The sequence below is a fragment of the Siphateles boraxobius genome, unplaced genomic scaffold (genome assembly GCF_051911475.1).
Source record: "Siphateles boraxobius isolate OS27281-9 unplaced genomic scaffold, OSU_SipBor_1 30, whole genome shotgun sequence".
NCBI classification, from domain to species: domain Eukaryota; kingdom Metazoa; phylum Chordata; class Actinopteri; order Cypriniformes; family Leuciscidae; genus Siphateles; species Siphateles boraxobius.
In genome coordinates, this window is record NW_027508920.1 from 17,488,433 (window position 1) to 17,512,608 (window position 24,176).

Here is a 24,176-nt window from a genome sequence, read left to right on the forward strand (position 1 = left end):
CACATACCTATAGTTCAGTGAACTCTCAAGGAACTCGTGGGTATGGTTTATTAATCCGTGGGATTAATTGTGAATAACTTGCATATACATATAAACTTGACGCACGCATACACCTATAAATACTCGCATATACATATAAACTTCCATGCATATCCACCTATAAACATTCGCACATACATATAATCTTCCATGCATATACACCTATAAACACTCGCACATACCTATAGTTCAGTGAACTCTCAAGGAACTCGTGGGTATGGTTTATTAATCCGTGGGCACGATTTGTTAAACAAAGGGAACAGTTAGAGAATTCGTGAGTACGGTTTATAAACTGAGCGGACGGATTGCAAAACCGTCGCCACGGATTATTTTTTTTTTTTCATAGGTGACTTCCCGGGCTCCGTACTACCCCTCTCCATGATTGCAAATGCGGTAAATAGGCAGGTTACTTCCGTGTACGCACAAATGACTTCCTTTTACACTGAAATAGCTTCTGTTTACACTGAAATGCCTTCCGTTTGCACTGAAAAGTTCACCACATCCACATATGAAATCACTCGCATATACATACACAACTAAAGCATGCATCGACGTTTTATCTTGTATGTATGCGCGAGTGTTTTATGGATGTGCATGCGCGCCTCGGGTTTATAGGTATGTGCGAGTGTTTATAGGTGTATATGCATGGAAGATTATATGTATGTGCGAATGTTTATGGGTGGATATGCATGGAAGTTTATATGTATATGCGAGTATTTATAGGTGTATGCGTGCGTCAAGTTTATATGTATATGCAAGTTATTCACAAGTGTATATGCATTCAATACTAACATAATATGTATTGGTATGGATTTCATTAGTGTGCACGTGTATTTCATATATGTATTTTGAACATCCAATAGTATACATGTTCTCTCGTATTGCGTAAGTATAGCGTACGCTACGGGAAAGATTCATCTTTTCGAGATATTGAAGCCAAAAAATTATCCTTAATTTTTGTATCCATTGTCAACGCAGTGCAGCAGCTGGCAGACCTAGAGCAGGCTGTCTAGCGTGCTCATAGGCTCCCCTGCGGGAACTGTAGCAGCCTATCACTGAACCCGACGTGACGTCACACCCAATGAAGGCGCTCGCGGAGCCCGCGCACAACAAGAGCCCTAAGGAGCCTAAGGAGCCCGCGCACAACAGACTCGACGGCTGCTTTCTCCAGAGTCACCGCCGCCGAGCGCCAGCTGCCAGGCCTGCACCCTTCCTCCCAGAGCTGCACTCTGAGCTTTCTAAATCGTGGAACGCTCCATTCTCCACGAGGCTCCAATCCTCTATCGCCGCGTTGCTCTCCCAAGTGGACGGCGCCGCCGAGAAAGGATACAGCTCGATCCCCAAGGTGGAGGAAGCGGTTGCTGCACACCTTTGCCAGCCCTCCGCGAGATGGCGCTCAAAGTCTGCTTTGCCATCTAAAGCCTGCAGGACTACATCCTCTCTTGTCGGTCGCGCCTACGCCGCCGCCGGACAAGCAGCTTCCGCCCTGCACTCCATGGCTGTCTTACAGATCCTACAAGCCGATCTCCTCCGTGAATGGGACGAGAAAGGCCCAGATCCAGCTGCCGTAACGGACCTGAGAAGCGTGACGGATCTTTCCCTTCGTGCTACCAAGGCTGCAGCTCAAGCCCTAGAACGATGCATGGCCTCGCTGACAGTCACAGAAAGACACTTATGGTTAACACTGGCTGACATGAGAGTCTGAGCAGTCTGTCTTCCTCGGCGCTCCTCTCTCCCACACTGGTCTCTTTGGCCCTGCAGTGAACGGAATCGTAGACCGTTTTTCTGAAGTTCAGAACCTCTAAAGCCATGAATCTGTTCCTGCCCCGTCGCGCTAGCTCCACTGCAGGTCGCCCACGTGACCAGCCACCTGCACGAGCCACTACACAGCGCCCAGTTCAGCCGAGACAGTCCAGCCACTGCTCGCAGCGACAGGGCGGCCACCCCAGATCGCGCTCAGCTACCCGCAGCAGACTGCACCCCCCACGTGGTCCGCTGCCAAAGATCGCACTGAAGTCTGAGCAAGCGAAGTCCTCCTAGCAACAGTGAGAGGGAAAAGACGGTTGGGTCTCGCCGCGGTTGGACCACCGTCAAAGCTTTTCCCCCTGTCAGTCCCCTTAACACAGGCTACTGCAGTGAGTTATTTAGCAGCCAACGAGTCGGTAAATCAACCCGCTCGCCTGCACACAACCGCCGTTTTTACGGCGAACCAGAGAAATCTCAAAAAGAGCATAATGTCTGGTTATCCGGCTCACGCCTAGGGTGTTTTAAGTGTAGAAAAAGTGCCCACGCCACAGTGCTCACCCCTACACACAAACACAGCACTTCCCGTGTCACCCACAGAGCCCACTCTCATAAAGCTGGCAAGTGCCGCTTGAGTGTTAACTGCAGGAGATGTGCCCACGTGTCCGTGCCCACATCTACTATCTGCCCACTCTATTACATGGCCAAGTCACTCGCATCACAAAGTGCAGACTCATATCAATCAAGTTGTAGATGTAAGTCTCGTGCCTGCTCGCAAGCGCTCACGCTTACTAAAAAGCACTTCGCACACAGCGCCGCGCGCGCACCACGAAGTGCAGACTTATATGAGTCTGAATATGAACGTAAGTCTCGTGCCCGCTTGCAAGCGCTCACGCTTACTAACATGCACTTCGCCCACGCCGTTAAACGTGCGTCACAAAGTGCAGCCTCATATCGGTCAAGTTATGAATGTAAGTCCCGTGCCCGCTCACGAGCGCCCACGCTTACTAACATACACGCCGCCCAAGGCTCTGCGTGCATCACAAAGTGATTGTAAAGCGCTCCCCATTCACAGCTATCGGGACACAATGTATGAAACAGCCTGCTGTTGCTGTCAGCGAGCCGCCCCTTTCAGGCAAAGAGAGCGCGCACCCCTAGCTGCGCACATAAAAGCATGGGAAGCGATTCCAGGGGTATCAGAATGGGTGCTAAGCACAATAAAGCAGGGCTATGCATTACAGTTCGCTCGCTGTCCCCCACGCTTCCAAGCACGGACCGCGACGACAGTGAATGCGGAAGTAGCACATCTATTTCGCTCAGAAATAGCAAAACTGCTGTGCAAAAGGGCCATTGTGCCGGTTCAGCTGGGTTTGCTACGTATGCCCCCACTAAAACGCTGGCTGGCCGCTCGTGTGTCTCACCGAGCTTGGGAGTCAGGCTGTGCCTGGATCAGAGTTACTCAGAGCTGTATCACAGCTCTGCAGCCCTGGTTAGTGGCCGACTGGTACCAGCGGTGAGTGGTTATGGGAACGGTCTCATACCGGAAGGTCATCTCACAGACGCGCTTAACACGGGTTGGGGCGCGCTCTTCGAGGGCAGACCAGTCTTTGGCCTGTGGTCAGAACGGGAAAAACTCCTCCATATAAACTGTCTGGAAATGATAGCGGTCGTGAATGCGCTGAAGCGCTTCCACCCGCTTATACAGGACCACCATGTGCTAGTCCGCTCGGACAACATGTCTGTAGTGTCCTACGTGAACCGCCAGGGTGGTGTCAGATCCAGAAATCTCTGCAATCTGGAAGAACGGCTCCTTGTTTGGTGTGAGAGAGTGCAGGTGGAGCTGAGACCAAAGGCATGTGTCTTATCCACTGCGCCATCACCACCCCCAGGTGTTCCCCTCTAAATGGTGCGCTGACAAAAATCTGGACCCAGGGAAGTGTGGGGTTTCGCGGTTGCTTAGTTTCCTTCAAGAGCTGTTGGAAAAGGGAAGATCCCCTTCCACACTCAAAGTCTATGTGGCAGCCGTCGCAGCGTTCTGAGAATCGACGCGCGGCCAGTCAATAGGCAGGAACGAGCTCATCATCCGCTTCCTCAGAGGAGCCAGGAGAATGAAACCCCCGCGCCTCCCTTCAGTTCCTATGTGGGATCTTTCCTTGGTCCTCGAGGCCCTGAAAGCATACCCTTTTGAACCTTTAGACACTGCGGATCTAAAATACTTATCACTTAACCCTCTGGGGACTAAGCTCTTTTTGGTCCGTTTTCTCTATTTTTACATTTGGGCTTATAAACTATATGTAATGGAGATGGAACACTGTGTTTGGTATCTATGGATTCAGAAGACCGTAAGCTAACATAAGCACGCATGTAATATGTTTATAAAGGAAGTATGAGTGAAAATGTACAATAAACTAGAGAATTTCAAAAACGGAAATTCGATTTTTGGCATTTATTTCTGAAAATCACACATCACACAACAATAGTGAACAGTTTTTGAACAAAAAATATTTTTGTCAAAGCCTTTGCTTGAAAGACATGTGTAATTGTTAAATAAAATGTGTAAAGAACAATGAAAAATTTCACTTTATTTACAAGTAGTCCCAGGCGTTTTTCTTAGGAATGCTTAGACGGCAAAAAAGACCGCACCTCTCTATCATTAATAGTTAAGATAATTACACATTTGTAAAAGTATGCCATTTTGGGCGGTACCGCCCAATCCGTCCCCAGAGGGTTAAAACCGTTTTTCTGATCGCTCTGTCGTCAGTCAAACATGTGGGGGACTTGCACGCGCTGTCTGTTAGCGCCGCGTGTCTTGAGTTTGGCCCGAATGACTCAAAAGTCATCCTCAAACCTAGACATGGCTATGTTCCTAAAGTGATTGGCACACCGTTTAGAGCACAGGTCATTTCGCTATCGGCTCTGCCAGCATCCGATAGTGAGAGTGATGTTAATCTCCTCTGCCCGGTCATGGCGCTGAGAGTTTACATTATGCGCTCCGCCCCTTGCAGGCGTTCTGAGCAGCTTTTTGTTTAATTTGGTGGGCGCACCAAAGGTCTCGCCGCCTCGAAACAGTCCATCCAGATGGATAATAGACGCGATTGCAGCTGCTCATACAGCAAAAGGTCTGCAATGCCCCTTAGGCGTCAGGGCTCATTCTACCAGAGGCAAGGCCTCTTCGTGGGCATGGTCCAGTGGAATTTCTATTCATGACATATGTGTGGCGGCGGGCTGGGCCTCCCCTTCCACCTTTGTCAGATTCTATAATCTTGAAGTTCCCGCCCTGCAGGCGAAACTACTATCAGTCTAAGTGAGAAGTCAGTTTTGCTCAGGTACTATCGTGCGCAAACTACTCTCATATGGCTTAGCTCTTCTGGTTGAGCTGCACTGTATCAGGTTATGTGCTATATGCGTCGCCGCTCTGTATTCCCTGTGAGTGCCTATATAAATGCTCTTATATATACATAGGCTTATTCCCGCTGATCTGGGATCCCCGGACTTTTCTGGGACTCATAAGTGGATGCTGGCGCGCACGGCGTTGACGAGGGGTTCCCGTTGCGTAAGCTATACTTACGCAATACGAGAGAACCTCTCGTAAGAGAACGTACTCGGTTACCTAACGTAACCTCGGTTCTCTCTAGAAGAGGGAAAGAGTATTGCGTAACCTGACGTGCTTGCGCCACGAGCGTTTTTCCGCTTCAGTTGATTGAAACCAGAGAATTCAGCCTACGAACCCTGCTTATATATGCTAAGCCACGCCCATATTGGCGGGCTTTGATGCTGTGAAGGCGCAAGCACCTTCATTGGGTGTGACGTCAGGTCGGGTTCAGTGATGGGCTGCTGCAGTTCCCGCACGGCAGCCTAGGAGCAAGCTAGACAGCCTGCTCTAGGTCTGCTATCTGCTGCACTGCGTTGACAATGGATACAAAAATTAAGGATAATTTTTTGGCTTCAATATCTCGAAAAGATGAATCTTTCCCGTAGTGTAAGCTATACTAACGCAATACTCGTTCCCTCTTCTAGAGAGAACCGAGGTTACGTTAGGTAACCGAGTACGTTTATAGGTCGTGTGCTATGTATGTATTGATAAGCGAAGTTTGATTTAAATCCTACGTGGCGCCTCATAGTTAAAAAAAATGTTTGTCTAAAACATCTCACAAATCTCACAAAAATATAAAACATCTCACAAATGACACGGTGATATTCATTCCCTATATAATAGGAGTCTTCAACAGAAAATAGACTATTTTGAAAAAACTAAAATTAGGGGGAGAAATAGAACTTGACTACTTAAAGTAAAAAGTGGCACTAGAGAGAGTTGCTTCAAAGGAAACTTCAGCATAAGTGCAAATACACTATTTCACACAGAGTACTATTGCTGACCTTGCATTATATATCTTATTGCAGGCAAAAGATGACTTGATAACTGGGTTTTCTTTACAAAGAACAATTGAAATAAAACTCAAGGAACTATGCATATTTGTCTTGTCTTTTATTAAGCATATAATGAAAGTTTTTTTTCCTTTTTTTTTCTGATGTTAGCAATGTTGTGTAATATGGCATATGCAATGTCACAGGCCATGTCAGGTGCAATCCTCAGGCTTTTCAGACACTGAAAGCCCTTTAGTTGGCCAAAGTTCCCTTCATTGTGTGCCCTTGTCCTGGCTAGAGCTGCATTGTAACTGGTCTGGGGTTTGGGTCAGGGAACGGGGTCATAAAACACCTGTCTCCCAGCAGGATCCAGTTGTAATCACCTGTTTAATGGAAAAATGCAGTTCTGTTAGGATCAGCATAAATGTATGTAATACAGTGAGCTTGATATTAATAATTTTCCTTACCACGTTGTTGTGAACTTTTTTCTTCTCAAGTGTAGAAAAGATAGAGTTGCAGACCAGGAGATTGTTGAGGTATAAGTTCTTTATTTCGTCGCTGTAGTCATCTCAATCAAGTCTAATATAAGGGAACTTAACATTGCAGTTTATATACATTTCAAGGGGGTAGGATTAATTTCATAGAGGAGGGGACTCTTGAACAAAACATGTAAAGGAAAGTACATGATTCAGCTGGTTACCTGATTTCATCAGGTAACAGTGTAACTCAGAGCCTTGAGATGCTAATCCAATCAGCCTGATTAGATCAACAAAAGGCCCAGCTGACCTTTGAGATGTGACAAGAGGTTAATGTCCAAAACCTTGATTGCCTCAAATGGAAAACAGTGTGTGCACTTTCTCAGTTAAAATACTGTTGAACCTAAATTAAAACATTTAAATCAATTTGTAATCCTACAACGTTCAAATAATGTGCATAAATGTGAATCTCTGAAAATTCTTGAGTCATGCACAGATCCTGGCCATTTTGCTTTCACATTTGTGATGGGGAACATAGTCACACACCATCTAAAAGATTTTAGTCAGTCAACGGCCTTTTTTATTTATTTAATTTGATTTAATAATATTACTAATCTGGAATATTAAGAATCACAATAGTAACTTGGCTGCACATTTACATTTGTGAACCCCCTTTCTGTTCACAAAATTCCCTTAGGCCTTGATGGGAACAACATGTGTGCTGTCTATGGCACCAATCACGTTAGTGAACCCTGAGGGACATACTCTAAGTCATAATCGGCATGGTCAAGATTGCATGATCTTCATCAAATTATAATAGCCTACCTGCGTTGGCCAAAAAAAACTGCAATGCAATCTTGTGTCTTAAGTGGATTGGAAATGAAAAAAACAACAACTAAAAACTGCTTGAGCGCCAGGTAAACTGCGAATGGCAAACCAGACAGCACTTTATCAAGTTCTCCGCATCTCCAATAGTGTAAAGGAAAGAGCCACTCGCAAAGAATTTTAGGGCCATGCAAACAGTTTGTGCTGTTGTTAAAGCCCGACTTTAGTATCTATACTATCGCGCTGCGCTAAAGGACTTCCCGTATCAGCTCCGCTTATATCGCGATCTAATCCTGTTAACGTGAAATAAGCCTGCTCGCGAGCAGGTTCAAGCTTACGCACCTGTTGCTATGACAGCAAGTCCAGGATGAGCGTCGAAGAACCAAACAATCCAAGATCATGCCAAATCGCCAACAATCAAATCCAAACTGAGTTAGCGACGTACAAAGAACGGGCCCCTGGAGCAGTGGGCAGCCAATTTTGGGAGCGATTGGGGTTTAGGTGCCTTGCTCAAGGGCACCTCAGTTGTGGGTAATGAGAGTGGAAGAGCGCTGTTCATTCACTTTCCCTAACAACATTTTCTGCCGGTACTGAGACTTGAACCCGCAACCTTTGGGTTACAAGTCTGACTCTCTAATTAGGCCACAATATAGATAATATATTATAGAAAACAAAATACTGTAAAAATACAGTAAAGTACTGTTTACTGCAGTTATACAGTACTATTCTGCGTGCTGTACATTGCATTGGAGTACATTACTGTAAATCAAAATACAGAAACTTGCTGGCAACCGTGCCGCCAGTAACTTGCTGTAAAAATACAAGGAAATCGTTAACGTTTTTCCATGTTTCTTCCACCACCTTTGTTGAGAGGGAGACTGTCCATTAGATTAACTTTTTGAACCTGTTGAGTTTGTTGATAAGACGGTCTTTCAGAGAGGGTTCATTGGCAGACTGACCTCTGTTTTCGCTCCTCATTTTTTTTCTTCATTTCTTTTTATATGCATTCAGCTCTGACATTGAGTTAATGAGAAAATTCTTGTTGAATTTTTTTTTCCGGTGGGACGGCCGGCTGTTTGCCCCCTTTATGTCACTCCCCATCCGAACACATTTTTCCTTTGGAGGTGGTGGAGTATTTTTGCCTGCTCTGTGCCTTTTGCTCTTCTGGGCTGTTCTCTTCCTCCATGTACTCTATGAGAGTTGTACTCTCTTCCTGCTCAGTTTTTTTTAGTGTACTTTCTTCTGGATGTGTGTTACTCGTCTCCATCCATGCAAGTTTCTTGTTGTAGGTGGTGAAATTTCATCCTGATATTCCATCTTTCTCTCCTTCTTTATCTTTCCTTTGGCCACTGTCAGTATCTCCACCATTGTTTCAGGCTCTGAATCTTCTGCCTTTGTAGTTTGTGCATGACTGACTTGTGTATTAGATGTTTCTATCCAAGGCAGTTTTAGCTTTGTTGGTGGTCGAGATGATTGTACTGGTTGGTCATTTTTTTCCTCTTCTTCTTTGTTCTTTTCTCATTCCTTATTGTGGCCTTCCAGTCTTTATTTTTCTGGATGGGTGACCTGCATGTAGCATGTCTCCATCCAAGCCTTGCGTATAGTTGAAGGTGGTGGTATTTTCGGATTCTCTCGTTTCTCCTTCTTACTCTGTCTTGTCCCTCGCCTCTCAGGTGGACGCTTCTCTTCAACCACAGCGGGATTGTGGTTCCACCTGCATGTAGCATGTCTCCATCCAATCATTCTGTACAGTTGAAGATGGTGAAGTTTTCGGATTCTCTCTTCTCTCTTTCTTTCTTTTTCTTGTCCCTCGCCTTTCGGGTGAACGGTCCTCTTCAACCGTAGAGGGATGCTGCGGTGCCACCTGTATTATCAGTGGTTCTGCCACTGTGATTGGAAAAAGTGGCCGTCATTTCACTTCAGCAGGTGTAATTGGATTTCTGGAACTATTTCCATCTCAGCAGAAGATACCTCACAGTCTCTATCTTCAGTCTCCATCTCTATATCTTCTGGAGGCTTCTGGATGGACTTTTCCTGAATGTGGCTAGATTCTTGCAAACTATAATGTCCATCACGTTCATAGAATGAACCCATTAAAAGGGAACGGACGATGCGTCGATGACGCTTTTGGGAACGCCTTCGCCTGATTACCTCTGAAGCACGTATGTCAACTAGTCCAATGGAATGAATGAACGAACGCCATGGGCGGGTGACGTCATGACCAGGAAAGGATATAAGCACATCCGGTGCGTTACTCGCGTTAGCTTCTAGTGCCGAAGCAAAGTCGATCGCAGGGATGCAGGAAGTATGGCAAGGCGACGCATCGTCTCGTTCCCTTCTCAGGGAACTAGGGTTACAGTCGAAACCTGAGACGTTCCCTTTCGAGGGAATTCGCGATGCGTCTATGACGCTTTGGGAACGAGAATACCCAATACGCCGTACTTACAAAATGCCAGATGATAAAACTGTCGGCAAACTAAGTAAAAAGCACCTGGGGCAGCATCCAGGTCCAAGCTGTAAAACCTCACTAATGTGAATGGTGAGGACCAGCCCGCCGCATCACAAACGTCTTTGAGAGAACTCCAGATAATAAAGCTTAGAAGCCATACTCCTAGTGGAATGAGCCCTGACCACCAAATGGTTGGCCAGAGGACTCACAAGCAAGAAGAATAGTCTCGACTATCTATTCGCCCAATAGGTTGGATTTTCTCGCCAGAGAAGTCCGATGAACATAAGTGTCCAGTGCTCGCACTGGGCACAAAAGGTTCAGCTTTTCCTGGTCCGATAAACGGGGGAGGACAGAAACCTGCAGCACAATAGGCCTCGGAATAATGGTAGGCACCTTAGGAACATATCCATGTTTGGGGTAAGATTGCCTTGGCCATCCCCAGTGCACTCAAGGCAGGTGGGGACCGAAAGGGCCTGAAGGTCTCGACTCTTAGAGGGACGAAATAGCTAGCAGAAAATAGTCTTAAAAGAAAGAACTTCTCTGAGACCAAATCTAAGGGCTCAAAGGGAGCCCCAGATAGGCCTTCTAGAACTATTGCAAGGTCCCAAGCCGGCACCCTAGTGCAAGTTGCAGGCCTCAGCCTCAAAGTGCCACGAAGGAAACGAGTGATCAGGGGGTCTCGACCCAAAAATGTACCACCCACCAGGGCGTGGAAAGCCGCAATGGCCGCCACGTATACCTTAAGCGTGGAAGGAAATAGACCTGATACAAAGCGTTCTTGCAGAAACTCAAATACTGTGTTTACTGAGCAGTTAACTGGATTCCACTGACACTGGTAACACCAAGAAGTGAAAAACTCTCGAAATAGTAAATATAGTTTCCTCGTAGCGAGTCTCCATGAGTTGGGCCCCCTCAGAGGCCAAACCCACAGTTTCCAAATCCCCTGCCGGGGGTGCAATACTGCATCCCCTGCCTGAGACGGAAGGTCTCTCCTGATCGGGATCTCCAAGGGAGGGCCGTCGAGAAGAATTAGGTCCGCAAACCAAATTCGGCTTGGCCAGGGTGGTGCTACTAGCAATAGGCTTATACCATCCTGGCGGATTCACTCCAGAACTCCTGGGAGCAGAGCAACAGGGGGAAATGCGTACAGACATAGCCTCGGCCATGTCTGCACCATAGCATCCAGCCTCGAGGGGGCTGGTTGAGTGAGAGAGAACCAGAGTGGACAGTGCGTCGTATGCTGAGACGTGAACGGGTCCACTTCTGCCTGGCCGGAAAACTCCCATATTTCCTCCACCGCCTCAGGGTGGAGTCCCCTGGCCTCAGCCCCGGCCTCGACAGGGTGTCTGCTCCAATATTCTGGCCCCCTGGAATATACACTGCCCTCAGATAGCGTATTTTCTTGAGGGACCAAAATAAGAGGCCACCAACGTGTTGTCTGTGAGACGAGAACCAGAGTTTCGTCCATATAACCAAGGCGCGGGGATACTGCCGCGTGATCTTGATTATACAGAATGGGTTTCCCCTCGGGGAGAACCCTCTGGTCCTGAGCCACCACTGCAAATGTCTCACGTACAGCAGGCCAAAGGGTATCACAATGGCCGCTGCTGCCCTGAGGCCTAACAGTCTCTCGAACTGTTTCACAGTGTGTGCCTGGCCTAGCTTTAGCTCTTTTGTGTCAGATAGCAGCTACACGAGCGGGCGACAGAACGGCTCGCATCGTGACTGAGTCCCAGACCACTCCAAGTAAAGTGGTCCTCTGTACTTGAGAAGCACACTCTTCTTGGCATTGAGCTTCAACCCCAACCTGCATATAAGCGAGGACGACATATTGACGCCGAACCGCTAACTGTTCTGATTCTGCTAGAATCAGCCAATCGTCTATGCAATTCAGAATGCGTATGCACTGCAGTCTGGCGGGGCCAGAGCTACATCTACGCGCTTCGTGAATGTGCGGCGTGATAGAGCTAGAGCGAAAGGAAGTCCCTGATACTGGTGTTCTTTGCCCCTGAAAGAAACCCTCAGGAACCTCCTGTGCCGAGGCGTCTTTCAGATCTATCGTGACAAGCCAGTCCTCGGATCTGACTTTGGTCACGATCTGTTTGAGTGTCAGCATCTTGGACTTGAGTTCCAGCACCGAACACTTCAACAGACGAAGATCTAGTATGTGATGCAGTTCTCCATCCTTTTTTGGAACAATGAGATAACGACTGTAAAGACCGACGCAATGTCGGTTGAGTACACCTGCTCTATAGCTTTGTTTGCTAACAGGGCCTTTACCTCTTGCTCCATTACCAGAGCCTGCTCGGGATGCACTACGTGAGCAACACCCCGTTGTAACCTGGAGGACGAGAACCAAATCTGCCTCTAACTACTAACTGCAGGACCCATAGATATATATTCGGCAGTAGCTTCCGTGCTGCCAGAAAATCTACCAAGGGAACCAGCCCCTCGAGGCTGGCCTCTGCTGTAATTGAGACAGTCAGATTAGGGGGCCTGAAGCATACTGGCAGGAACCACCCGAACTGACTGTTTTCGAACCCCCCTCAGAGGGCGCGAGTCCGACGCAATGTCGAGTTGACGCTGCGCCGGAAGCTCGCTGGAGACCACTGCGCCCCAAAGCACCAAGGGTGGCGGGGTCAGGAGAACGGTCCCCTGAGGGCACCGAGATGGAAAGGGCACCGTATAATGAGGTGTACACCGTTCCACCCCGGTTGGGGCTGCCCTCACCGGTCTGACGCCAGTGGCGCCAAGACCTTTTCTTTTGAGCCGAAGCCTTCTCAGCATGAAGAACAGTCCTCGGATCCGGCTTCTGCTTTGAAGGCTTTGGCTGCTGTGTTGCGTATGAGAAACAAGATGGCTGGAGCTGCTCACGCCCAGCAGCCCCAGGGGGTTGGACATAGCGAGAGAGAAATTCTCTTGTATCTTTCTCCACGATTTCCATCAAATTGAGCCAGAGATGTCTCACAGTGACCACAAGGGCTGCCATAGACCGCCCAAATGTTCAGGCGGTCTCCTTAGTTTCCCTGAGAGATAAATATGGGGCCGAACGAAGTTCTCCAACCCCATCGGGCCAAACTCCCTCACTTCTGTCCAACCCCAGCAGGTCAGCCTGATATGCTTGTAGCACTGCTATAGTGTGCAAGCAGCCTCCTGCTAGAGCCACGGCCGTAAATGCTTTTCCGACTAGATTAAAAATATATATATTTTTTTTTAATGGTTTAGTGAGAGAAGCCGACGCCTTCAGGGACGATACTAAACCGGGAGACAGATAGCTAGCAAGCGTCTGTTCTACCCGGGGTATTGCCCCATAGCCATATTCTCTTAACCCCCATATATCTGAATATACATGAACTTGGGGCTAAAAGACAAGAAGAGTAAGGCTTTTTCCATGATCTAGACAGCTCTCTGTGCAGATCGGGAAAAAATGGAAGGCCCCGTGATGGAGGTGAAAAAATAGAGGGAAGGAAACTAATTCTTTAATTTTAGGATGAGCTCCCCCTTATTTCTGCTGGCCATTAAATATTTAATTTATCTACAGCCTTGGTAAGCACCTCCACCAGCTTTATTTTATTTTTAAAGCCTCCTGCTAGAGCCACGGCCGTAAATGCTTTTCCGACTAGATTAAAAATATATATATTTTTTTTAATGGTTTAGTGAGAGAAGCCGACGCCTTCAGGGACGATACTAAACCGGGAGACAGATAGCTAGCAAGCGTCTGTTCTACCCGGGGTATTGCCCCATAGCCATATTCTCTTAACCCCCATATATCTGAATATACATGAACTTGGGGCTAAAAGACAAGAAGAGTAAGGCTTTTTCCATGATCTAGACAGCTCTCTGTGCAGATCGGGAAAAAATGGAAGGCCCCGTGATGGAGGTGAAAAAATAGAGGGAAGGAAACTAATTCTTTAATTTTAGGATGAGCTCTTCCTTATTTCTGCTGGCCATTAAATATTTAATTTATCTACAGCCTTGGTAAGCACCTCCACCAGCTTTATTTTATTTTTATTGTTTATATACATTTATTTTATATATATAAACTTTTATATATAAATTATATATGTGTGTATATATATATATATAAATATCTCATACGCTGGGGAAAGAGATGGCAAATCCAATTCCCCCATGATTGTGCTTTGTTACTTTCAATGCCCAGCACATCTACCTCCTCGGAGGTAGAACACTGTGCATTGGTCTCTCTCTCCGGGCGGAAGAGACCGCAGCCCGGTCTTCCGAGACCGGATAGACCTATTTGCGATCCACAGGAATGCATTCTGAGAATCGCGAGCCTGGCCACTTCCCTCGAAAAGTGACAGGCGGGAGCGAAGCGAAAAGCTTCTCACAATGTTGGCAATCAGCCAAGGCTGATACCGCATGCTCCACTCCCAACTCATCACACAAAGCTCGTGTGTGTCCCTACTCATTAAATAACGTGAGCAGGGAGAACACAGAGTTATATATCAGACAGACAACAATAAATATTCACAGACATCTTTGTCACAGAGCGCTTTGCCGAGGCACAAAAGCTAACGCGAATAACGCACCGGATGTGTTTTTATCCTTTCCTGGTCATGATTTTACCCGCCCGTGGCGTTCGGTCATTCATTCCATTGGACTAGTTGACATACGTGCTTCAGAGGTAATCACGCGAAGGCGTTCCCAAAGCGTCATCGACGCATCGCGAGTTCCCTCGAAAGGGAACTACAGCAGCACGGTTTGCAATGGAGCTGGTGCTGCTAAGCAGACTATGAGAAAATCATTTTCTTTTTCTTTTTTTCTAAATAAAAAAAGTTACACGTGCGGTAGCGTAAGAATAAACAAGGATTTATAGCCGACTAATTTCTGAAATTGATTAGAGGTCACAGGCAATATGTCGAAATGACTGATGTATTCTAACTCTCTTCTGTGCTAGGAATATAAACAGACCGACGTTTCCATTATTTGACTGTCAACCAATATTTTCTACTCAAATTGTGTATTTTAAACTGCACGGTTGTTTTTTCGTTATTTTGATATTTCGTATTATCTATGTCGCTCAGCACCACAGACGAGGGAGTGGGATATGAAGCTGGAAGCAGGGCTATAACGTTAGCTGACACAGGATCTCGTAAATTTCGGTAAAATAAAAGAAGATAATGTTAAATGTTTACGGTGCTTAAAGGGATAGTTCACCGAAAAATGAAAATTCTGTCAGTAATTATTCACCCTCATGTTGTTCCAACCCCGTAAGACTTTCGTTCATCTTCGGAGCACAAATTAAGATATTTTTGATTAAATTTGAGAGCTGGATCACTCCATAGGCCTCTAAGGGATTGAAACTTGCCATCCCCGAAAAGTTATTAAAGACATCGTTGAAATAGGCCAAGTGACTACAGTGGTTCAATATTAAGTTGATCAAGTGACGAGAATACTTTTTGGGCGCAAAACCCCCCAAAAATAACGACTTTATTTCAACTATTCATTTTCTTCTCTGTGGGCCTCGAGTGAGTTCACTAGTGTAATACCGCAGAGCTTCTGTGTTATACGTCACACGCATCACACAAATGACCAGCGTCGGCCAATAGTGAGCCTACGTGTGACGTACACTGACGCTATTACACTACGCAAACTCACTAGAGGACCAAAGAGAAGGAAATGAATAGTTGAAATAAAGTCATTATTTTTGTTTGTTTTGCGCACAAACAGTATTCTCGTCGCTTGATAAACTTAAAGGAACAGTTCACCTCAAAATGAACATTTCATGATAATTTACTCACCCCAATGGCATCCAAGATGTTCATGTCTTTCTTCAGAGGAAAAGAAATTAAGTTTTTTGAGGAAAACATTTCAGGATTTTTCTCCACATAATGGACTTTAGAGGTCACCAACATATTTAAGTCCAAAACAATGCAGTTTCAAAAGGCTTTCAAGTGCTTCAAAGGTCTCTGCACGATCCCAGCTGAGGAATAGTGTCTTATCTAGCGAAACATTTTCTATGTTTCATTTTCTAAAAAAAATAAAAATTGATATACTTTTTAACCACAATTGTTCGTCTTGTGCTGGTCTGCGATGCGCTCGGCATTAAGTCATCACGTTGGAAAGGTCAAGTGGAAGTACGGCCCCATTGTTTCAAACATCCAGGATACGCACACGAAAGAACCATTTTAAACAATAAACTGACACAAAGACATAAATATGTCATTCAACATTCAGTAAAATTGGAACGATCCTCCTTCTCCACACTTTTAAAACAATGGGGCCGTACTTCAAACTTGACCTTTCCAAAGTGATGACTTAATGCCGAGCACGTCGCAGACCAGCAAAAGACGAACGATTGTGGTTAAAAAGTATATGAATTTTATTTTTTTTAGAAAATGACCGATTGTTTCGCTAGATAAGACACTATTCCTCAGCTGGGATCGTGCAGAGACCTTTGAAGCACTTTAAAGCCCTTTGAAACTGCATTGATTTGGACTTCAACATGTTGGTGACCAGTAAAGTCCATTGTGTGGAGAAAAATCCTGAAATGTTTATCTCAAAAAACTTAATTTCTTTTCCACTGAAGAAAGAAAGACATGAACATCTTGGATGGCATTGGGGTGAGTAAATCATCAGGAAATTTTCATTTTGGGTGAACTATCCCTTTAAATAAAATGTAAGACACAAGCTAAACGCTATTGGCCATTTAAAAAGCCTTTCAAGCCAATTCAACGGTAGTTGATACATAAAGTGTCCATGGAATTTGTACTTTTTTTGCAATTCTGTTATGTTGCTATTATTAAAATTAGGAAATGGTTGTTTTTTAGACATACAGTTTTTATTATGTTTATTTAAAACAGTCATTGAATTTGTGAACATCTTGACATTTCTGCTATTCAGATTTCTTTATGTTTGTCTGATGTGGTTTTACACCACATGGCAGCATGTGGTCAATGTAGCAAAAGTAATTTGTTCAAAGAGCGGATTAAAAAAATTAAATTACTTTTCTTTTACAAAACTATCAAACCTTGGACTCTCATGGTCATGGATAATAATATGTAGATGTATATCCCTAAAACCCCTTTTCCTTCCTCTCTGAACGATTATCGTCCTGTGGCACTCAATTCTATAGTGATGAAGTGCGTTGAAGAATTGGTCGGAGCTTTTATTTGTTCCTCTCTCTCGAGTGGTCTGGACCCTTTACAGTTTTGAAGATAGGCTTAATAGGTCTACAGATGACACTATTAACTACATACTACACTGTTATTTCACATCTGGATCAGAGGAAAGGGAACTGTGTGTGGATGGATACATTCGTGGATTAGCTCTGGTTTTAACAGTGTTGTCCCGTCCACCTCTGCAAAAAGCTTAAAATTCTAGGGCTAAATTCCTCTATTTGTCACGGATCTTTGATTTTTGCTCCCTTTTTATCATCCTGGACACAGCCAATTGTCATTGCTCCCATCAGGGAAGCATTACTGGACCATGAGAAGCAATATAGAGAGACTGAGATGAATTTTTTATCCTCAGGAAATCTGGCTATTGAATGAGGACACTAGGCCTATTTCACAAAAATGGCCGCCAAGACCGGAAGTAGGGTCAACTGTTTTCTGGTGAAAGCGCTACCAGTTGCAGTCGGAGGACAAATGCGGAGACTAAAAGCGGTCCGTCCTGTTGCGTACCTTTTTATGTTTCAACCCAAAGAAGAAACAACCCTATTTATCACTTCACAGCTTTCTGTGTTTTCATGGAACAACTGGGGAGAACTTAAATCACGCCAGACACGTGTAAAGGAGGAAGCAGATGTTGAAATTGAGTGTTGATGCCGGGGTTCGAGAGTGATGCCCTGAACATGTTTATGTTGCACTTGATTGTTATCCGATTTGCACGTCATGCACTTTTATTTATTATTATTATTAACTGTTGGCAATTTAAAATTGTTTGTAGAAGTTGTTTTCTGTAACTTTCTTTCCCTTTTTTCCTGGGTGCGCATTGCCAGGCCTGCTGTTTACTTGTGCAAGCAAGGGCAGCTGGAACATTTATTGAACGTTGGAATACTTTCCAAACCGTTACATATAGTATTATAAATTCAGACGTTTGTGATATACAAAAATAAACACATTAGAATAACTTTTAAAGTTGTTTAAACACGGAGCAGTTTTTCCCGTGAGTGGGACTGGAAAATCCGGAGTGGATCAGGAGCGGAGTAATGACAGCACGCTTAGAGTGCAAAGAGGAACGGGCTTTTGCTCCACTCCAGGCTTTATCACATCCCCCTCAGCAGAATGAACACCTCGTCCTTCCCATTCAAACTAAAATTAAGACATTTATTACACTATTTGAGAAATGTAAGCATATTTACGGCCTTTAAATTATGAAAAGTGAATTTAAGACACAAGGACAGGGGGACACTTTACATACATTATATATATATATATATATTTTAATATATGAAAACTCCTTATGTATTATTAAATATATTGTAATATATTAACACCATAAATTATTCTGTATATTTTAAACCATTTATGCCTGTGAGCTGTTAAACCATTTCATATATTAATCATTCATATATAGGGAAATATATTTTCTTTTCATAAGGGTGACCTCAGACATTAAAATATTATTTTGTAACATCATGATTTTTTTAAAAACATGTAATATCACTCACTTCATTCATGTTTTTAGTCTAACTATTTTTGAATTAGCAACGTTTGGTCAAATTCACTGTAAAGATGTACAATTCTTAGTTTCATTCATGGTGGTAACATGAAAAATGAGCCATAATCTAGTGGAAGATTGCTGCAATCTCCTGGGCAAACTAACACTTAATAACATGAATTTGTAACAAAAGCCACTAGATTTCACTCATAGCAATCAGACATCATTTCAATTAATTTTTTTTTATTGTGTTTAGATATAGTAACGTTAAATGTGAGCTTAGTCATCAAGTGTCATGCCATTTAAATGAATGGAACTTTTTTTTAATGTAAGCAAACGTCAAGAATTTGTAACCTTTGTCCAATTTCAGCGATCTTTTCACAGCTCCCTGAAAACTATCAACAAAACGGACAACATCTGCTATTCTTACTTTTGTCAGATATATGAATGACTGAGAGAGAAAACAAGCTGTTCACAGTCCATTTTGAGAATGAATGGCGATCGTAGCAGGCGGCGGCGCGACCAGAAATCTTTTTATCGTCTGTGTCAGTCTGGCGTGATTTAACTTCTCCCCAGTTGTTCCATGGAAACCAGCAAAACACGGAAAGCTGTGAAGTGATAAATAGGGTTGTTTCTTCTTTGGGTTGAAACATAAAAAGGTACGCAACAGGACTCACCGCTTTTAGTCTCCGCATTTGTCCTCCGACTGCAACTGCTAGCGCTTTCACCGGAAAATAGTTTGCCCTACTTCCGGTCTCGGTCGCCATTTTGTGAAGTAGGCCTCTTGATGAGTCTGTAGAACTTTTAAAGGGTAGAGCCTGACTCCACCCATGGGCAATATTTGAAAAATGCTGGAAAAGTGGGCAGAGCCTAGCCGAAAGGGGCGTGCACCTGAGACGCATCTCTCTGTATGGAACTTGCCTATGTCACCAACAACCCCTTACATCACGAACCACCCCAAACATCCAATAGGAAAATTCAACAGCAGTAGCCATCGTTCAACCTGAAGAGGGCAGCACTCAGACGTTTTTACACCATATATTGTAGAATTAAAACACTTTATACACAAATGTCAAAAAAGTTACTCGAATCAATGAACAGCATTTATGAAGCTCAATTCTTACAGATCATTAACTAAAAAAGTTGGTTTAGGGTTTAGTTATCCTTTAAGCTATGTATAAAAACACATACATTACATACAGACACGGACATTATCATATCCTGTTTTTATTTTATATTCATATTTGCAATATATATATATATATATATATATATATATATATATATATATAGTTTATTTGTTTTTAACTTATTGTTGTTGATATTGTTGCAATGTAGGCGAAACCATTATTGCAACACATGACAAATAATGTGACATTGAACCGTGAACCTGTTTGTTTGCTCATCAAAACGGCTTGCATTGTTCTCTTTGTATCAGTGCATTCTAGACATTGCTTCATTAATTTCCAGCTGGTACAGTGGCCACAGCTTTGATTACTGCTCCTCTCCTAATAACAGCCAGTGCAATTGCGTTGTATGACTTTTTTTACATTTATTTAAGGTAAGACTCCTAGTTTGGCTAATATGTACATATGTCTTGTTATCTGTAGTGTGTTATTTAATTAAAGGCTCATAGCTCATTTCTAGTTCTAACCCTTGTTAAAAGCAAACATTTTAAAAGAGTACTTATTAGAAAAATAATATGCTTTATAAATAATATGAATTAAATGCAATGTTTTCAGACACTTAATTGCATGTTATTTACAATTTAAATTTAAAAGTTTATACATTTTAAGTTAAAATGTATCGTAGTTAAAATTGATATTAAATCCAATCAGTTGAACTTAAGTACATCTTTATATGTAATTCCATACTTCTGTTGTCTTAGTGTTAAACTGTGCTGAATCTATTGACAAGTATTAATGGTAAAGTAAAACACTTCATAAATTTAAAAACATACATTTCTATTGAAACTTGTGTCATGTATTGAAATATGTTTGTAATTATACTTTTGAAATGATGAAATTCCAGTTCAGACACTTAAGCAATTCCAGTGCACAATTAAGAACACTTTTTTTTTCCAAAAGGGACTACTACTATCAATACAACTTATAACTCTTATTGAATAGAGAGGCCAAACTTTACAGCAACAAACAGGGAGAATGTGCTCTTAAGAAAAGAGACGACATTGCACAAAAATGTTGATATTAGGGACACTACAAAGGCAGAATGGAGTAACTGCACTACTGCACCAAAATGTTGTTGCTGTTTTCATATCCTGTGTAAACATAGGTACTGTATATAAAATAATCTGTATTTTTTTTTAAAATCTTGTTTTTTTTTTTTACAGAATGTCAGAAAGAGAAGGACTCAGGGCAGACTCGACCCACTTCACTTTAGGGGGAGCACCATTTCTGATCCTGGGAGGCTCCATTCATTACTTCCGGGTCCACAGGGCACACTGGAGAGACCGGCTGCTGAAACTGAAGGCCTGTGGTCTCAATACTCTCACGACGTAAGACCATGACAGGGGTTCAAGGACAGTTTATTTTTCCTCTCAAAATCATCTTGAAGAGTCTTATTCGTTCTGTCTGTCAGGTATGTGCCATGGAATCTGCATGAACCAGAAAGAGGAGTTTATCTGTTTCAGGAGCAGCTGGATATGGAGTAAGTGATGTTCCCTTTCGTTGTCACTCAGAGTTACGTCGGATGACGACGAATGGGGTTTCGCTTAGAAAGCCTATCAACTTCGAGTATTACAAAACGAGCCAATGGCAAAGAAATGCCATGGGTCTGCGGAATTTGCATAGCATAACTCCGCCCCACCTCGTGGGTATAAAAGGAGGAAGCCGGCAACATGCAGATATGTTTTCGCTTCGGAGCCAAGTGTAATTCTTCACTCCCTAAGCTATCTCTGATTGTCAGCTTCTTACGAGACGAGCAACTCTCCAGTGTTGGTGTGACGGCGATCTCCCGGCGAGTGCACACTTCCTGCCTATCTGAGCGTGGTTTGCCAGTGAGTGTGTTCTCCGCGGGCGCTTCAGCACTGAGTTTCTCTCACAAAAAGAGCACGTCTTTTTAAAGATGCCTCGCCCTTGCACTTCTGGTTGCGGTCGGCTTGTGTCTGACTCTGATGGGCACGAGTGCTGTCTAGTGTGTTTGGGCATTAATCACGCTAGAGCAGCGCTCGTGGATGAGTCATGTTCTCTCTGTGGGAACATGACCATCGCAACACTTAGATCGAGACTCAATGATCTCGCAAGAGTGAGAGTCCCCTCATCCACACCCCGATCTAGCGCCTCCTCGAGAGGCTCTACTTCGGCTGGTGGCCAGGGTAATCTGAGGGTGACTGCGTGGAACAAAGCGGCGAATATTTGTCGGTGCCCCACAGCACCTTCACCAGTGTTGCAACCCGCGAGCGTTCAGGGGATTCCCGCGGAACCGTCGTTTGATGTCCCGCGGGTTTCCTCTGGCGCTCCAGAGGAAGACGTGATGTCAATCGCAGCATCACAAGGCGGGTCTGATTCATCTGGAAGTGACGACTCGTCACAGCTGCCACCTTCCGGTGTGAATACGGCTGTGGCTCAGTCTGATCCAGAGATGACGGCCATGCTTTCCCGGGCAGCCGCGAGCATTGGTTTAGAGTGGACCCCTCCACCCTGTCCTGTGCGCTCGCGGTTGGACGATTGGTTTTTGGGTGCAGCTGCGGCTTCCCGTCCTCAGCCTGCCCCAATACCTTTCTTCCCGGACGTGCATGATGAAATCTCGAAGTCCTGGAAGACTCCCTTGTCTACCCGCGACCGCTCGATGGTTTCATCCGCCTTTCCTCCCCTCGATGGGGCAGCTGCCCGTGGGTACACTGGGCTCCCCCCGGTTGAACGCTCTGTTGCGATGCAGCTGTGTCCTCGGAGTGCTTCTTCTCGCGGCGAGCCTAAGCATCCATCCAAAGCCTGTAGGTTTTCGTATACCCTAGTGGCGAAGTCCTACAGAGCGGCGGGACAGGCCGCTGCCTCTTTGCATGCCATGGCCACTCTGCAGGTCTTCCAGGCCCAGATGCTTAGGGACATGCACGAGGGTAGGACGGACCCAGGGCTCTTTGATGAGCTGCGCACCGCCACCGACCTCGCCCTCCGGGCGACGAAGGTGACCGCACGCTCCATGGGTCTGGTGATGTCCACAGCTGTGGTCCAGGAGAGACATCTATGGCTGAACCTGGCTGACATGCCGGATGCTGACAGGTCCCGCCTGCTCGACACCCCCATGTCCCAGGCCGGCCTATTCGGCGTTGCGGAGGAGGATTTCGCCCAACAGTTCTCCACCGCCCAGAAACAGACTGAGGCTATTAAGCATATTCCACCCAGCCGACCGGGCAGAACCCTCAGTCTGTTCGCCGCCGAGGGCGCCCTCCTGTGGCTCCCGCCCCTCCCGCCTGGCCCAAGCAGCAGCCTCCATCCGGGCCCGGTCGCGGAGGAAGCCATAAGAAGGCGCCCAAGCTCTCTCCAGCCCCGCCCCCGCTAAACGCCGGGCCAAGCGGCGCTCCTGAGACGGGCTGCTCAGGGATGTTGAAAGTTACTTCAGAGGAGATGGTAGCAGGACCACTCCTTCCCCCGGTGGAGGGCTGGGGGAGAATCTTTTGTTCTCCACTCCCCACTGCTCACCCACGGGTGGGCAGCACCCTAATGTGGTTAAAGAAAGACGTGACATTTCCATCCCTGAGCACACAGAGTTCTCGGACGACATGGTACGCCGCCCCCGAGCCATGCACCCCTCGTTCTCCTCTGTCCCAGAGCCGGTTGACAGTGCGCGCCGTCCCCGGACCGTGCCGCTCTCACCCGCCTCTGTCGCAAGCCCCCTGGCAGAGCAGACCCCCGAGGAACGTTCATCCTTCCCTGGTCTCCTCTGTCAGGGCGCGGTTAATGACTGTGCCCCCACACGGGGCCGCTATGCCGTCCACGTCTGGGCCAGTCATTCCGCCCTGCTGCACCACCGGTGGGAAGTCTGTGGTGTCTGTTTGCCTCGGCTACGCGATTCAGTTTGCGCGGTCTCCTCCCCGCTTCAGGGGAGTCCGCTCCACTTTGGTCGGTGTTAACGCCCCTATCATGAGAGCAGAGATCGCTACCCTGCTGGCGAAGGGTGCGATCAAGACCGTCCCTCCGGCCGAGATGAGGACCGGCTTCTACAGCCCGTACTTCATTGTCCCAAAGAAAACCGGTGGGTTACGGCCAATCCTGGACCTGCGCGTGCTGAACCGTTCCCTTCACAGGCTGCTGTTCAAGATGCTCACTGCCAAATGCATTTTTGAATGTGTGCGGCCCCAGGTTTGGTTTGCAGCAATCGACCTGAAGGACGCCTACTTCCATGTCTCCATTCTCCCTCGACACAGACCGTTCCTACGGTTTGCTTTCGAGGGGCAGGCATACCAGTATGCGGTTCTCCCTTTCAGGCTAGCCCTGTCCCCTCGCGTCTTCACGAAGGTCGTTCGAGGCAGTCCTTGTTCCCCTTCGGGAACACGGGGTTCGCATCCTGAACTATATCGACGACTGGCTGATCCTAGCTCACTCACGAGACCAGGTTTGCGAACACAGGGACCTAGTGCTCCTGCACCTAGCTCGTCTGGGCCTTCGCGTCAACTGGGAAAAGAGCAAACTTTGCCC

At 45.6% G+C, this 24,176-nt stretch overlaps 1 protein-coding gene across 2 annotated transcripts in view; it reads left to right on the forward strand.

The window, feature by feature from the left end:
- LOC143757328 (beta-galactosidase-1-like protein 2) overlaps positions 1-24,176 on the forward strand; it is a 57,909-nt gene that overhangs the window by 11,251 nt on the left and 22,482 nt on the right. Inside the window, exons 2-3 of one of the 2 annotated variants that reach the window (XM_077248385.1) lie at positions 20,873-21,037; positions 21,121-21,189. In XM_077248385.1, coding sequence (XP_077104500.1) covers positions 20,874-21,037; positions 21,121-21,189 — 233 coding nt within the window. In that variant the 5' untranslated portion in view covers position 20,873. Of the gene's footprint in view, positions 1-20,862; positions 21,038-21,120; positions 21,190-24,176 lie in introns of those variants that run through there. The other variant, XM_077248384.1, reaches the window with a different exon arrangement.